Genomic DNA, 16,876 nt, shown 5'->3' on the forward strand with positions numbered 1-16,876 from the left:
CCGTGTTGGAAATAGTACCAGTAATTAGAGTGTAATAGTGGAAAAAGGCCTGGACCAGATGTGAATGAATGAAATATTTAAAAAAAACATGTTTATTTTCTTTGCATCTAGATCTAGTGTGTTGCCTTTGGAAAAATATTATGGATTTTTTGTGTTTGAAACAAAACGGGCAAAACTGCAATAGTTATAGATGACAAAATAAGGAAACAGTTTCATTCTTAATTTTATTTATTTCACGAGACTTGTCCAACTTTAAAAATCTTCAACAATATAAACAGTAATAACCATAAATACTAGGCAATTCTTACCACTTGTCCCTAATCTCTGATTACATGTATATATATTGTATATGAAAATGTCATTCACTGGAAAAAAATAATTTTAACTTCATTGCTTTCTTTTGATTCTTCTGTCATGCAATACACATTAAACATTTACAAATCACATTTCATAGGAACTGAATGAGAGATTGCTCTCTAGGTATATTAACATAGCAATGTAAATCAACTTATGCTGAAGGTCCACCTATCACATCTTTGTTGGCTATGATTGTCATTTCATTAACTGTCTGATCTTCAAGGGTCAGCTACATGGACTAGTTGTTTACCAATGTTTCCTCCATTCATCATAGACACAAAGGCCTTCCCTGTGTTTTCTAAGCCCTCCATGATTGTCTCCCTTACCTGGAGAAAACATTTCTACACTTTTAAATGGCTACTAGTGTTTTTTTTCATACTTTTCCCATTATTTGTAAAAATAGAATGGACACAAAACCTGTGGCTTGTGATAATGATACAGAGTCATATGTGGCAGTGACAAAATATCACTTTTAGAACATTTCACATTGAATAATGGATTAAAAATAAAAATGATCCTGATTTATACCTTTAGTTTGCCAGATAAAACCAGTTCAGCAAGTTTCTTCAAGGATTCCTCAAATTTCTCAACATAATTTAACACCAAGAATCTAGTTCTACAACAAGCATAAAAGAATTTAAAAAAAAAAAAAAAGGATGGGAAAAAGTATCAATTCAGTCTATTCTGACTGAAATGTAATACATGTACGATAAAACAGTTAATTTTTTATTAAACAGTTGTCAGAACTTTTGAAATGTCCCTCTCAGATAAAGTAATTCTAGGTAAGAAGACCTGCTAATGTTTTGCTCCTTGAGTCTGGATTCAATGCTTTCTGGTATAGGAGGGGGATAGGGTAGATCTTTGTTATACACTGCTATCTGTCCACACAATATAACATTAGAATCCTTGTTCATCTGAAAATTAAAGGAAAAGTTTTATGAAATCCATCACTAAAACTCATATTCAAACAGAAGGCATGGTTATGAATTGGAGTGGGGATGGGTAAATATGATAAATGTAAGAAGTAAATATGACCATAATTATATCTCTGGTCCTTTGGACTGACTGGGTCAAAATTACTACATACATTCCTCCATGAGGCTTTTGCCATCTAAGGTGAATTCATTGTGTTTATGATTGGATACAAAGTCTGAAACAAAATTTATGGGGAAATTTATCTGGTGTTACCAAGTGTTATTCAGTTACCTGGTTTATCACTATGTTGCTGATTTCTCCACCCACATTATCAAAGTAAACATCCACTCCATTTGGACAGAGTTCTGACAGCCTCTCTTTGACATTCTCTGTCTTGTAGTTAATGGCGGCGTCAAACCCGAGCTCTTCTGTCAAGAACTTACACTTAGTGTCTGAGCCGCATATTCCCACCACTCTGGTACATCCTTCCAGTCTCCCTAGCTATAGAAAGAAAATGATGCACATTTAAACCAGAAGTCTCTGTCGAGACTGAAGCTCTACTGGTTTGTACTTATAGCAAAGGAAGAGGAAATTTTCCTCTTCCTTTGCTATAAGTACAAACCAGTAGAGCTTCAGTCCTGGAAAGTACTTAAGCAGTTGGGAATTGAAACTTTACACTAGCAAAAATAGAATAATGATCCTTGAATAAGTTTCTTTATGTTCTTAGTGTAGTCTACTTGCATGCCACATTATATTATAATCAGACTAAAACTGTATTTGAAGTAGCATTTTGAGAGTAACAGAAATTGCTATCTTTATTAACCAAGGTAATAATGTTCATTGAAGTCAAAAACGGATAAAAAGAATTATGTACCTTAGTGTAGTCTACTTGTGTGCCAAGTTATATTGAAATCAGACCAAAACTGTAGGAGGAGTAGCATTTTGAAAGAATTTCACAGAAATTTCTATTTTTAGTAACAACGCCTACACCATTCATCGAAATCAAAAACCGATACACAGAATTAGTTTACTTGTGTGCCAAGTTATATTGAAATCAGACCAAAACGAAGAGGAGTAGCATTTTGAAAGAATTTCATAGAAATTTCTATTTTTAGTAACAACGCCAAGACTGTTTCAAAATCAAAAACCGATACACAGAATTATGTAAGTGTAGTCTACTTGTGTGCCAAGTTATATTGAAATCAGACCAAAACTGTAGGAGAAGTAGCATTTTGAAAGAATTTCACAGAAATATCTATTTTTAGTAACAACGCCAACACCGTTCGTTCAAAATTACACAGAATTATGTATCTTAGTGTAGTCTACTTATATGCCAAGTTATATTGAAATCAGATTAAAACTGTAGGAGGAGTAGCATTTTGAAAAATTGTTTACAGACAGACAGACAGACAGACAGACGGACGGACGGCGGACGCATTACTATCGCATAAGCTCTTCTGGTCTCTGACCAGTAGAGCTAAAAATCACATTCAGAGAAAGATTAATTTTAAATCTTGGAAGTAATAGTGTATATTACATTTTGAAGTGTACAGTCATTGAAAAGTCTTTTTTTTTAATTAAATGTTGTACTTTGAGGTTAATTTAAATTTGTATGTACAAACCTGCCCAGCTAAGGAGCCGCATGCCCCGGCAGCACCACTTATTACCATAGTCTGGTTACCACCTGGCTTTATCCCACCTTTTTCTTTTATTCCAAGGTATGAGGTCAAGCCAATCATACCTAGAACTGTGAGTGGTAGAGTAAGATTCCCTCCCAATAAAGATTTATCTATCTGAAATAAGGTACATAGCAATAAAAAAAAGTCATTATTGTGGAAAGTGAAAAGCCAATATATTTCATGTCAAATATTTAGCATTAGATTTGAAGATATACATTGGTATACATTCTGTATGGACTTTCAGTGAATATTTTACATATATCACACCGCCCGTCCATTACGCTTTGGAGTACCCATCTCTTATCCATAACTACTATAATTAATGAAACTTTCACAGAATCATTGTTACATAGTGGTATAGTGCCATTGTGCACCTCCTATTTTACTGTTTGATCTGACACTTATTTCCAGTTTCCCAACTGGCAAAATATAGACTTACAGCAATTATAATCATATGGGAGGCAAGGGGTATCATTTAGTGAGTTCATTCTCAAAGTATCTCTAGTTTTAACTAGGTAGCAAGGACTTATGTGCCCACAAGAACAAAGAAGACTAAGTAAGTAATCTTTGCTAGGCAAAGGTTTCCCATCCAAAATCTGCTTTACAAGTTACAACTCTGCCAAGGGTTTTAGAGTAGATTTCGGTTCGGAAATCTTGGATAGGAAAGATGATAAATGACAATTATGAGGTTATAGGTTCATCTCAATACAAACCTTCCTGAGTGGATTTTGTTCATTCTGTTTTCTTTTGAAGTAACCAACCCAAGGCCACCCATTCTGACTCTCCACAAAATCTCCGGGGGTAAACTCAGGGTCAGCACTCTTAATGACTTGTCCTATTCCCCCAAATCCCCCTAATTCTTGACCAATCTCCCATGGGGACATATAATGTACTCCTGTGTCCTCATTCATTCTGCACCTCTGAAAAAAACATAAACATTCATAAATTAACTCTGTAAGGGGAAGGAGAAAAATGCAGTGTACCAAACTCAGGGATTCAAACCCAGGCCCTCTGATTCTCTGATGAGGTGATCTACTGACTGAGTCACTGGCGATTGAACCTATCTGACCACCACATTCCTCCCTCCAAAGACACTTGCAACTCTGCATAGTGAGGCTCTTCCCTGGCACGACTTTTGCCTGCACTTCCAGGGCATGTCACAGCACCAAATGTAATGGGAGAGGGAAAAATGCAGTGAACCAAACGGATTCAAACCTGGGCCCCCTGAATCTCAAGTCAGGTAATCTAGCTATATGTCTGGTAATTGGTGATCTAACCCGTCCCGTCTGAAAGCCTCAATTGTAAACATTATCTTTTCTCAAGGATATAAAGTGTAGTACTGAAAATTACATATTTATGCATGTGATACATTACCAGAGCAGGGTCTACTGACAAGTAAAGGGTTTTAATGAGGATTTCTCCTGGGTCAGGGTCTGGGGGGTAAGGACATTCCTCAAACCCAAAATTGTCCTCCGTGGGGACACCATTGACACCTGTAAATGAAATCAGGAGGACATTATTAATTCCTTGCATCTAATTATAGCTTACTATGGACAAAGAAAAGCATATGCAAATCTTGAAAGACAATTGACTTACTTTGCATATACATGTACCATACAAAGTCCAACCAATTAAACTACATAGTTCATTTTCATTTTTTCTTTTCTTAGTGGATGAAAAATATATATATATTTGTTGAGTTTTTTGCATCAACTCAAAATTTTAGAGATCTATGAATTGAAAGTATACTTACCGGGTCTTTTAATAAGAATCACATGTGCATTTGTTGACATTTTGTTTATTGGAACTCTCCTGTCAGGAGAGGTAAGATTACTAAAAAATGGAAGCCAACGTGCCTCGAAAGAAATCGCGAATTGCTAAAAACAAGAAAAAGGCATGGAGAAAGGTAGATATTACCGATGTAGAAGAATTTTTAGAGGATGAACGACTTCAAGAAAGGACTGGGTATGACATTTTAATTTCCTTTCTCATATTTATTGATTGTTCTTTAACATCTTGACACATCACATTAACCAGAATTTACTCCGCAAAATAGATAATTACTTACCTTTCTCAAAACCTCCTTATAATGATACAGAATCGTTCGTTCTTGAAACTTCGTTATAAACGTGTTAAACTGTATGAGTAAAAGTACTGCACATATAATTGTCAAGTTCATTTTGATTCAATGTTTGTAATACATAATGTTTATTTCTTAAAGATATGTTATTCTGTCTTGACATTGTGTTTATTGTTGTTTTCCCTGAATAGAGGCCTGGTAGCTGAAAAGACTGATGCAGAACTTTTTACATTGGAAAAGAAGGCACCAGTAATTGATGAGGGTAAAGTATATATCATTTTTCTATTACTGTAAAGAACTGTTATTGTGTACAAAATTTTCATAATCAGAACTTGGTGCTGAAATTTGTTGCAAATTTCCACTTGTTCTACATGAAACTTTGTTCATGTTCAGATGTAAGACTTGGAAATAAGTGATAGGCATGAGCTCAATGCAGCTTCTTCATTAATGAATGAACTGAGGTTGACATGTCCTAGAAGGTTAGAGCAAAAGAAACCTTAATTGTAAAACTTAAACAGGCACATAAAAACACTCGCTGCACAGATAAGATAAAAAACTTATCATTATTCTTGAAAGCTTTAGACTGAACTGAAGTTATGCATGCCCCAAAAATTTACGAAATTTATACCACCTACAAAAGAGAATTACAATATTTTTTTAAAGCGATATGCGAGCTATGCTTAGTATATTGGATTCTGAAACAAGTCCATCAGAAAAGGCTTCTAAATCAATTCAATGCATACATTTCATAACAATTAAGTGTTTTATTACCCATTTTTAAGTTTTTGTGTCATTGTCTTTAAAAATAACACTTCAATTAAAATTTTTGATGACAGTAAAATCAACATGTTCAAAAAAATTCCTCTTTGTATTTTGTAATAATAATAAAAACTGTGTTATTTCCTTAGAAATTATATAATTATTGAAGGTTTTAATTCAAAAAAGTAAAATATAATCTTTGGTGATTGAAATTCCCATCTTTTAAACAGAATTTGAAGAAAAAATGCCTGTCCGATACGTATTGGAAGTTACTTTTCGATACGATATTTTTCTTGAATATCGATACGTATCGATATATTGATACAGCCCTACTGCACACAAGTGAAAATAAAACCAAGGCTGTTTGATTTTATACTTAAGTTGTAAAATGAGTTTATATTTTCTGTCTTTCAGAGGAACTTGCAGTTCCTAAGAAGAAAAGGAGAAAGGAACCCAAGGAGTTAAAATGTTATTCTCATCTTTTACCAGATCCCAAAATTAAGTTAGCACGCAAGTAAGCTATATTTTTTGGTAATTTGCATATTTCAAAGTGGCACAAGGAACTGTTACAAGATACAAAACTGACTGCAAATTTGAAAGTCATTCTTTCTGCAAAATTAAATTTGTTCACATAATTCTATAAAATATAATAGAATTTCATATTAAAAGTACAGTTTTAAAAAAAGAGAGAACATTTTTCATCTGACATTCTTCCTTTTTTGTTTGACAACCTTGCAGACCACAACCTGTCAGGAATCTAAGGGATAGAAGACCTCCACATGTGAAAGAGAAGTTAAACAGTGGTATAAAAACCCAGAAAGAGATCAGGGCAGAGGAACAGAGAAAACTAGTCAAAGAGAGAAAACAGAAAAAGGACAGAACTAAGGGCTCCATACAGGTGGCTTCTTACGATCTGTGGGGAGGTGAGTGGTACATGAACCTTATTTTGATCATAAGGGAGGGAAATAGTGGCTTATAATGATCTGTAAAGAGGTGAACCTTACTTTATTTTGATTCATGGGGAGGGGAGTGGTGGCTACATTTGATCATTGAGGAACATAGTGGAACCTTCTTTTGATCTGTTGGAAGGGGAGTGGTGGCTTTGTTTGAACAGTGGGAAAGTGAGTGCTGGCCTCTCAATTTTATCATTGCCAGCTATTCTTGGTGAATATAGGTAATCAATGTGGAAAATTTTGATACATTTTTAAAAAGAAAATAACTGTTTTATTTTTTATACTTGATATACATGTTGAAGAAATAAGAGATAATCTTGTGATTTGGAGACCATAAGATAAATGAAAGTAACATGTTATCATTTTGAATTCTGTTTGCCTATTCATTTTCAATATATTTTTTTCTTCAGTTTTCTGTTAGGCCTAAATAACATATTTGATTAATGATATCTGTAAACAGAACTTGGTCTTAGATTTTCTTTTTTACATTTTGCAGATGAACCACTGAAAAAAGAAGATCCATTTGCTAAACCACCTGTAAAAGTTAGTATTTTGTAAAATTCTTTCCGGATAAGCAGGAATATATCACAATTTTATAGATCATTGAAATTCCATATGTATCTTTGGGGAATATTTTATCATTAACGAAACACATGTTTATTGTAATCAGCTGTAATGTTTGTTGACGAATATTTATTACAGAGACCTAAGAGAAAAGCCACCTCAGATTTGCCAGCAGTCCAAGTTCCCCATTCTGGGGCCTCCTATAATCCAGATTATGAGGACTACCAGGTAAATTTAGCCCCCTCCCCAATTTTAGGACATCTTTTAATCCAGCTTATGGGGACTATATGGTAATTTGGTAATTTTAAGTTGCAAATTCTGAGGCCTCTTATTATCCAGATTATTAGGACTTGTAGGTTATTTCAAGGAAATAACATGAAATTGCTAGTAGTTAACCTACATGAAGTTTAGTTTTAATAAGTATTAAGTTAAAAGAAAGATGCAAATATCATTAATGGTAATGTTACATTCATAACAACATCTTCATGTGGATTTAAAACATACTCAAGGTGATATTTCACTAAACTAGCAGAAATGGCTTAATATTTTTCTGAAATATACTGAAAGGAAAAAGAAACGCATATTAAACTTTTGAGTTAAATTAAAACAATCTTTTCTCAGATATGTTTTCCAGCATTGTTATCATACATTTAAATTCATCTTTAATGAACAAGTTACCAAAATCTTGTGTGATTTTGTATTTATATTTCTCCTGAGTTATAAATCAACAAATTATGTCTATACCCCCCAAAAATAAAACTAAAAATTCTCAATTTAATATCCCTTGCACATCAGTAATACATGTACATACTATTTTCCTTGCATTGAGTTTACAAATAGCATTTATCTTTTTCATAGGATTATTATTCAACCCTTCCAACGGTAGTCTAAATGGCTGTGAGTTGCTGTATTATTCCAAATCCAATAAATCCCCCCGACCAATGAATTCCACGAATTTCGATTTTGGATAGAATGTACAGAATCCAGCTTGTTTGGTACACCTGAATGTTTGTAAAAAGTCTCGACAAACGCTAGCTATATTTTAAAAGTGTAAACACCCTAAAAACACTAGGCATACTAAAGTGTGTTCAAGAGTCAACAACCGACGTAAAGTTGCCAAGCTCGCGGCCCAAATTAGAGCCGAGAGTTTCTGTTCATTTTTGGTGGAAAAAATGAGTATGATTGTCTCCTGTTTAAATATCAGTTTCAGTGATAATGCGTGGACAATAACCGAGGTGGCATGATGAAAAGCCCTGTCTTGATGTGACGCTGTTACGCGCCAATGTCACCGTCATGGTTGGTTGGAAACATTTTAAGTTAGCTCTACATGCAACCGAATAAACTTATTTTTGGAGAAAAAGTTTAGGAAAACAATCTTCACAGCAACATGCTGTTGCCTTTTTATTCACTTCTGCAATATTGAATTCAATTATAGACCCAGTGTAACTTCCGTCAGCCATACCATGATTGCAAGAAATTTATACTGACTACAAATATGCAAAAACGATGTCTATAACTCAAATGCATCGTATGGCACTATAAAATGTAATCACAAAAATATCGTCATCAACATGCACGTGTTTTTGACTTTTTATTACTTCCTCTACGTGACGCCATACATTTCATGGTTGAGTAGTTTTGACCAGCGATTTTAGTGCAAAGTAACCAAAATACACATCTAACAAATTTTTGTAATTTTTGGTCACATAGTCAAAAAATTTTTGCATTTTATGTTCTTATGCGTTTCTTTTTCCTTTCAGTATATAAGGATTTGTTTTTTATTAACTGTTATTGAACATTTTAGCTGTAAACAGTCTTAAAGAAGTTATGCTTTGTTTTCAGGAACTTTTATTAAAAGCTCATGAGATAGAAGAAAAGAAGCTAGAGAAGGAGCTAAAGTTACAGAAATTTGTGCAGGAGATTCAGAACGTGGACACAAAGATTCTGGAGGTATGTCTCATAACCTGGATTTCCAATCAAAGTTTTACACTTTTGTTCAGGACTCTGATGCAAGTTTTTACAAAGTATTCCTAAAATCAATTAACCTACAAAAAGTTTTTAATTATTGAACAAGATGTGCTAAAATTTGATTATGACTGAAATAAATACATTTATGGAATTTCTTGTTGATTTTTTTTTTATGTAGAAAAGATGGCTGTCAGAAATGTCAGAGGGGCTGAAAAACCAAGAAGAAGACATTGTGAAGGAGGAGGAAGAAGATGTAATGAACACAGAGGACTCGGACAGGATATCCGTCAATCCTCCTGTCCGCCGGGAATCCAAGAAAACAAAAACCCAGAGGAATAAAGAGAAAAGGAAAAAGAACCTGGTTTGTGTGGAATGCAGCAGTTTTATCTCTCCTCTGATGAAATATTCTTGTTTTCTGTTTCAGGTGTCTGTTATGGAAACATGTGTAAGAAGAGAAACTCAGAGAGATTAATATCTCTGCAAATTATATTTTCAGGAGAAGTTAAAAGCTCAGGAGAAATCAGAAAAAACAAAAGCAAATGAAATTTTTAGGTAACAATTATATTTTGAAATTCTTTGACCAAAGCTGTATTACTTATGAAGCAATAAATGTTCTGAGAAAAATTGTAGATTGTTTGCTTCGAAGATCAGAATGTTAGAATATGCATTATGATTTTTACTAAGAATTTAAGTCTTTTAATAAATAATTATTTAAAGTCTTTAAATAATTATTTAAAAAATGCATTCTTTTGGGAGGCTTATCTAAAAATTGCTGGTCTCTGTTTATTTTTAGATTAAAGTCAATGAAGGCCGAAATAGATGAAAGAGAGGCAGATCTACAGAGAAGAAAACAAATCAGGAGGCAGAAATGGCGGGCACAAGGACTGAAAACCAGGAAACTCGGCCGACTCAAGTATCCTTCTATCAAAAGTTCTTTTGTACGAAAGGATGCAATTTCAATTTCGATTTTAAATGTTTGAAAAATTATTTTTCATAAGAAATTTAATTTGTTAAATCTGTAGTACTGGAATTAGGGCCAAAAGAAAGTCACAGGTTTTACTTTAATAGTAATTATGTAAGAAAAATTGAGGAAGTGATCAAATAAGATGCTTTCAGCCTTTTACAGTTATCATTCAAATCTGCATAAGTCATTTCCCTAAGGCTATATTGTGGCCACATTATATGTATTTTGGTCACAAGTTTTTCTTAGAAATATTTGAGAAAAAGTTGCATATAAATATGGAATTGTTTTATTCAAGTTTTTTTTTTTCCAGATACTAATTCATAAATTACCAGGTGTTTTCATGAAGTACTTGTATTTACTGTATATGTACCCAAACATTAAGAAATATTTTAAAAATGGTGGTTTCGTAATTATACATTTCCAACTATTCAGTGTTTTTCCTCCAGAACAAGCTTGACTTCAAAAGCCCTAGTATGCAGGGTTTGTTCCCATCTCACCTTAACTGTAAAATATAGCATTCCCATTTCGCCTTAGTAAGCTCTCAGGTGAATTAAGGTGATGAAGATTTAATATATTTAGCATAAGGTATTTTTGGTATTACACGTATTATTCCATTCACAGTATTTATATAAATTCCCATTAATTGCTAAATTCAATATAAAAAATTTTATCATTTAAATTTTTATATCAACCTAGTAATAATATTTACAAATACTAAAATTCCCATTTCGCCTTAGTACTTTTTAACTTTTTCTTACCTGTATTTCACAATTAAGGCCATATTGTTAATTAAATATTTCAGTGGCAATCAAATGGTTTGCAGTCCTCTCATCATCTATACATGTACTAGTATTTGATTTAGCTGATACATTTTCGTACCGATACACACATTGCAATCTTTAGCATCTATCACTGTATTGCTTTGCCTTAACATGATAAAGATTTGAGGAGCCATTGTTGGAAATAAAACTGAGTGATGAATTGGAGGGATCTCTACGAAGACTCAAGGTAAAAGATATTTATTGTATTAAATTGCTGTATATTTTGATATTTTATTTAGGATTTATTCATACATATATGGATGTTAAATAATATGTTTCATTTAAAATGCACCTTGTTTTGATTTGAATTAACAAATCCAGTAAAAGATGTTATATGCTTCTTTTTGTAGCCAGAGGGAAACTTATTTGTTGATAGAATGAAGAGCCTTGAAAAGAGAAACATAATGGAGCCCAGACAAGAAGCCAAGTAAGACAGCGTTGGTTGTTGTTTGTACAAAGTCAGAGATTTGACTCTGCTAATCATTTCTGATGGCTGTTTTGTGATATTATTAAGAAAATATAAACTTAGTTTTCTTATCAGAAACATTTTTTTACAGAAATAAACTGTATTTCAAGTATATTTGATTTTATATTTATTTTGTAGGAAATACAGAAAATATAAAAGGAAAACGGTTATCAAAAGAAGTCACAAAGTGTAAGTATATATTGATTATAATTTTTTTAACTCACCTGAGCCTAAGGCTCAAGTGAGCTTTTCTGATCACATTTTGTCCGGCGTCCATCTGTCTGTAAACTTTTCACATTTTCGACTTCTTCTCAAGAACCACTGGGCCAATTTCAACCAAACTTGCCACAAAGTATCCTTAGCTGAAGGGGTTTCAAGTTTGTTCAAATGAAGAGCCATGCCCTCATTCAATGGGAGATAATTGGGACTTTGTGAAAATTTGGTGGTATGTTTTAAAAATCATCTTCTCAAGAACCACTATGCCAGGAAAGATGAAACTTATGGGGAAACATCCTCAGGTAGTGTAGAATCAAGTTTGTTCAAATCATGACCCCCGGGGTAGGGCGGGGCCAAAATGGCCGATCAAAGTTTTACATAGAAATATACAGGAAAATTCTTTAAAAATCTCCTTCTCAAGAAGAGCAAAGCCATAATTGTTCATATTTATATGGAAGCATCCTCAGTTAGTGTAGATTCAATTTTGTTCAAATCATGACCCTCAGGGGTAGGGTGGCGCCAAAATGGCCGATCAAAGTTTTACATAGAAATATACAGGAAAACTATTTAAAAATCTTCTTCTCAAGAATAGCAAAGCCATAATTGTTCATATTTATATGGAAGCATCCTCAGTTAGTGTAGATTCAAGTTTGTTCAAATCATCACCCTTGGGGGTGGGGGGGGGGGGCAAAATATCCGATCAAAGTTTTACATAGAAATATACAGGAAAATTCTTTAAAACATTTTTCTCAAGAATAGCAAAGCCATAATTGATCATATTTATATGAAAGCATCCTCAGGTAGTGTAGATTCAAATTTGTTTAAATCATGACCCCTCGGGTAGAGCAGGGCCAAAATGGCCGATCAAAGTTTTACATAGAAATATATAGGAAAATTATTTTAAAATCTTCTTCTCAAGAATAGCAAAGCCACAATTTATCATATTTAAATTGAAGCTTCCTCAGATAGTGTTGATTCAAATTTGTTCAAAATCATGACCCCTTGGGTAGGGCGGGGCCAAAGTGGCCGATCAAAGTTTTACATAGAAATATATAGGAAAATTCTTTAAAAATCTTCTTCTTAAGAATAGCAAAGCCATAATTGATCATATTTATATGGAAGCATCCTCAGGTAGTGTAGATTCAAATTTGTTCAAATCATGACCCCCGGGGGTAGGACAGGGCCACAATGGCTGATCAAAGTTTTACATAGACATATATAGGAAAATTCTTTAAAAATCATCTTCTCAAGAATAGCAAAGCCCTGATTAGTCAAGGGACTACTTTTTAGCTCACCTGAGCCGAAGGCTCAAGTGAGCTTTTCTGATCAAAATTTGTCCGTTGTCTGTCGTCGTTGGCGATGTCGGCGTCGTAAACTTTTCACATTTTCATCTTCTTCTCAAGAACCACTAGGCCAATTTCAACCAAATTTGCCACAAAGTATTCTTAGGTAAAGGGGATTCAAGTTTGTTCAAATGAAAGACCACGCCGTCTTCCAAGGGGAGATATTGATGAATTAGTGAAAAATTAATGGCATTGTAAAAAAATCTTATTCTCAAGAACCACTGGGCTAGGAAAGATGAAACTCATGTGAAAGCATCCTCAGGTAGTGTAGATTCAAGTTTGTTCAAATTATGACCCCCGGGGGTAAGGTGGGGCCACCATGGCCGACCAAAGTTTTACATAGGAGTATATAGGGAAAATCTTTAAAAGTCTTCTTCCCAAGAACCACTAGGCCAGGAAAGATGAAACTCATATGGAATCATCCTCAGATAGTGTAGATTCAAGTTTGTTCAAATCATGACCCCTGGGGGTAGGGTGGGGCCACAATGGCGACCAAAGTTTTAAATAGGAGTATAACGTGAAAACCTTTAATAATCTTCTTTTCGAGAATCACTGGGCGAGGAAAGATGTGGAAGCATCCTCAGGTAGTGTAGATTCAAGTTTGTTCAAATTATGACCCCCGGGGGTAGGATGGGGCCAAAATGGCTGATGAAAGTTTTACATAGGACTTGAAAGGGAAATCTTTTAAGATCGTCTTCTCAAGTACTTCAAAGCCATGATTAGTGATATTTATATGGAATCATTCTCAGGTAGTGTTGATTCTAGTTTGTTCAAATTATGACTCCCTAGGGTAGGGTGGGGTCACAATGGGGGATCCAAGATTTACGTTAAATATACAGCTTACTCCACTTATATTGAACTCACTTATTTTGAAATTCCGCTTATTTTGAAGTAAAAATAAATCCCCAGTTTTTGACTCTCATATTCTTTGCATTAAAATACCGGTTATATTGAAATCGGCTATATTGAAATTTCGCTTATATTGAAGCCACTGATTGGTCCCCACAGGTGATAATGAGTTGTTTTCATAACGGTTATATTGAAGTACTCCCTGGTGGCTGTCGTTACGGTTGGTGACAGAAATTATGCCTGACTGACCAGTTGATATAAAATGGTGTGAATAATTAAGTTTTCACCTTATGTGTTTTTATACTGCATGCTCTTACGAAATAAAATTATTCACTGCTAAATTCTTTGTTTCCTGGTATATATAATAAGGAAGTATTTAGGCTAAAAGCAACATAGTAACCCCCACAGATCTAGAATAAACTTAACTTCAAATTAAATACGTACTGTTAGTGGCTAATGATAAACCTTAATTCGAAATAGCTAAGAGATCAACCCGAGTACACTTACGATGAAATACATGCAGCGTTCAGCAGTACTCAACAGTTTGACATCGATAATTTTTTCTCCAAAATATAAATAAATGCGATCAGGGAATAATAATGAAGTTGAAGATTGTCTTATCGATAAAAAAGGAAGAAACAATTTTATTTAAACTTTCAAGGACTAATAGTCCATGTAATCTGTACACTGTTATAGGTAAACGATGACAAAATTAATTTGTTTGGGTTTGTTCTTTATTTTAAGATCGGGATTGAGCTTTTAATAAAAAAAATGGCGTCTTCACGATTTCGCCTATATTGAATTACGGATATATTGAAATAATTTGCATGGTCCCCTGAATTTATATCCGGAGTAGGCTGTATTTTAAAAAATCTTCTCAAGAATAGCAAAGCCATGATTAGTGATACTAGAATTTATATGGAAGCATTTACGGGTAGTGTAGAATTAAGTTTGTTCAAATCCTGATTTAAATTTATTCAAATCATGGCCCTTTGGGGTAGGGAGGGAAACAATGGGGAATCAAATTCAAATTTTTATGAAGTTATATATAGGAAGAAAATGTTTTTTAAATATCTTTTTATTAAGAACAGCGAAGTCATATGCTGTATTAACATGAAAGCATTCCCAAGTAGTATTAAATTCAACACCCCCCCCCCCTTTCTGATTTTTGCTTTTTCTTAGCCGATTTGCTCAGGTGAGCAATGTGGCCACTGGGCCTCTTGTTGATCTAAACTATTCAATAATATACCAATTTTGACTTTCCTAGCCACAATGCTTAGGTGAGCGATGTGGACCATGGGCCTCTTGTTTTTAATTTAATCTGAAAAATTGAAAATTATTATAGTGGATCATAGTGGTAGAGACACTAATTTTTGTTTTCTCTCTTTTTAGATGACAGAAGATTTCCTGTTGTATTTGTTGATTTATTAAACTCTTTTATTCTATCAAAACAAGTCTTCATTTTCTCTTTGCTGGTACGTAATCAAATTAATTAAATGATGAAACTATTCTTCTTAAAAGTTGAAGTCAGGATAATGATAGATTGTATTTGCTGACAAGGTCGTATCGACCATAGAACTTACGAAATGATGACTTTTATACTTGTTTCATCAACTTGTTTGTCAGTTACTTACCTTGTTTTTGAAATTAGGTAGAGCATGCTTTTGCATATTGAATCAACAGATATAAACCCTGACAGTGATAAGGGTATGTTGCTGCATAATAAGGGATGACTTTTATACTTGTTTCATCAACTTGTTTGTCAGTTACTTACCTTGTTGACTTATGAATGGAAATATTGTTAACTGAGTATATGTCATCAATATATCTTAAAGGTAGCATTGAAGGTCACAGCAAGTGTTTTCTTTCTCATGTAAAATTCTGAGCAAAATGAATGAATACAAAATTAAGTATGCTAATAATGGGGGGTACAATTGTTATCTATGGGAATTCCAACAGATTGCTGGAAGACCTGGTCTCCAAAAACCATGTAGATATTGTCAATCAGAAACTCAAGCATCTTTTTAATATCAATTTCGGAGTACTTGTTAGTACAATCAGAATGTTTATGTACAAAATAATTTTGCAAATGATGACCAATGACAAGGATTTAAAAGTTCCAGTTTTATTGACAAAGCAGCTGTCAATGATTTCAAATCGCCTGGACTTTAATCTATTGAGGGGAATAGTTGTATATAGAGTTGAAAAGTCATTAGATTTTTAGCTATTGATTGTGGTGAAATTATGTGATTTCAAATTTTCCAAAAGTTTGGAATTTTTAAGCATCCACATTGCACAGTACTCCCAATTTAAAATTCTTTATTTTCAAGAGTAGCAGGGCCAATATGACTTGGGTGAGATTGTGGCCTATAGACCTCTTGCTCACATTTGACAGCAAGGCCAAAGTTATTTTATCTTTAGGGGATTTTTTATATTAATAAAAATAAAAATAATTTGAAATGAAGATTTAAAAAAAAAAACAAAAAACACCACCACCCTTCTTTTGAATTGTTATTAAAAATTAGAAACATTTCCTGAAATTTGAAAAAAAATATTTGTTGTAAAATGAGAATCAAATAAAAGGAACTACAAAAGATTTTACTGCAGGTTTACTTCAGATCTTATTTGAAATCTTTAAAAAAAACATTAAAAATAAAGATGTTGATCATAGAATATGACATATTCATTTTTTTTTACAAAAAAAAATCAAAACAACTAATATACTTTGATTAGATTCATAATCTTGTAAACTGTACATAGTACATAAATTAATATAATTATGAAGACTCACAGATTATCTTTAAATCTTTAATGAAACCCTACACTTGCCTATTTCCTTTTATTAGCAGGACCTTTTGCTACATGTACCAATGGCGGTCAAAGTAAAATGTCAACAATAAAATTATCTGGCACACATTGTTTCATACACTTATCACAAAATT

General features: G+C 33.4%; 2 protein-coding genes across 2 annotated transcripts; one reads left to right on the forward strand and one right to left on the reverse strand.

Annotated features, from left to right (window-relative positions):
* Positions 1-210: 210 nt before the first annotated feature.
* LOC134278369 (prostaglandin reductase 2-like) lies at positions 211-4,809 on the reverse strand. The gene is made up of 8 exons (XM_062760689.1): positions 4,705-4,809; positions 4,326-4,444; positions 3,665-3,871; positions 2,895-3,065; positions 1,564-1,773; positions 1,150-1,271; positions 886-973; positions 211-683 (listed from the first exon to the last, which is right to left on the reverse strand). The coding sequence occupies exons 1-8, from the start codon at positions 4,742-4,744 to the stop codon at positions 576-578; spliced, it is 1,065 nt and encodes a 354-aa protein (XP_062616673.1). The 5' UTR covers positions 4,745-4,809; the 3' UTR covers positions 211-575.
* On the forward strand, positions 4,769-15,388 carry LOC134278368 (ribosome biogenesis protein NOP53-like). Its single transcript, XM_062760688.1, has 14 exons — positions 4,769-4,916; positions 5,223-5,293; positions 6,205-6,304; positions 6,529-6,713; positions 7,240-7,286; positions 7,446-7,535; positions 9,150-9,257; positions 9,454-9,636; positions 9,772-9,827; positions 10,069-10,188; positions 11,181-11,247; positions 11,411-11,487; positions 11,665-11,715; positions 15,327-15,388. Exons 1-14 carry the CDS (start codon positions 4,792-4,794, stop codon positions 15,328-15,330), a joined length of 1,284 nt encoding a protein of 427 aa, XP_062616672.1. The 5' UTR covers positions 4,769-4,791; the 3' UTR covers positions 15,331-15,388.
* Positions 15,389-16,876: the final 1,488 nt, after the last annotated feature.

Source organism: Saccostrea cucullata, unplaced genomic scaffold (genome assembly GCF_032062105.1).
Source record: "Saccostrea cucullata isolate Sc308-1 unplaced genomic scaffold, CSIRO_AGI_Scuc_v1 ctg303, whole genome shotgun sequence".
NCBI lineage: Eukaryota > Metazoa > Mollusca > Bivalvia > Ostreida > Ostreidae > Saccostrea > Saccostrea cuccullata.

Coding starts and splice junctions, on each gene's coding strand:
- LOC134278369 (XM_062760689.1), bottom strand. CDS start 4,744: ATGTCAACAAATGCACATGTGATTCTTATTAAAAGACCCG. Junction 1,774..2,894: donor GCGGCTCCTTAGCTGGGCAG/GTTTGTACATAC, acceptor TTCTTTCTATAG/CTAGGGAGACTGGAAGGATG. Junction 684..885: donor TTTTATCTGGCAAACTAAAG/GTATAAATCAGG, acceptor TGTTTTCTCCAG/GTAAGGGAGACAATCATGGA.
- LOC134278368 (XM_062760688.1), top strand. CDS start 4,792: ATGGAAGCCAACGTGCCTCGAAAGAAATCGCGAATTGCTAAAAACAAG. Junction 4,917..5,222: donor CGACTTCAAGAAAGGACTGG/GTATGACATTTT, acceptor TTCCCTGAATAG/AGGCCTGGTAGCTGAAAAGA. Junction 7,287..7,445: donor TTGCTAAACCACCTGTAAAA/GTTAGTATTTTG, acceptor TATTTATTACAG/AGACCTAAGAGAAAAGCCAC.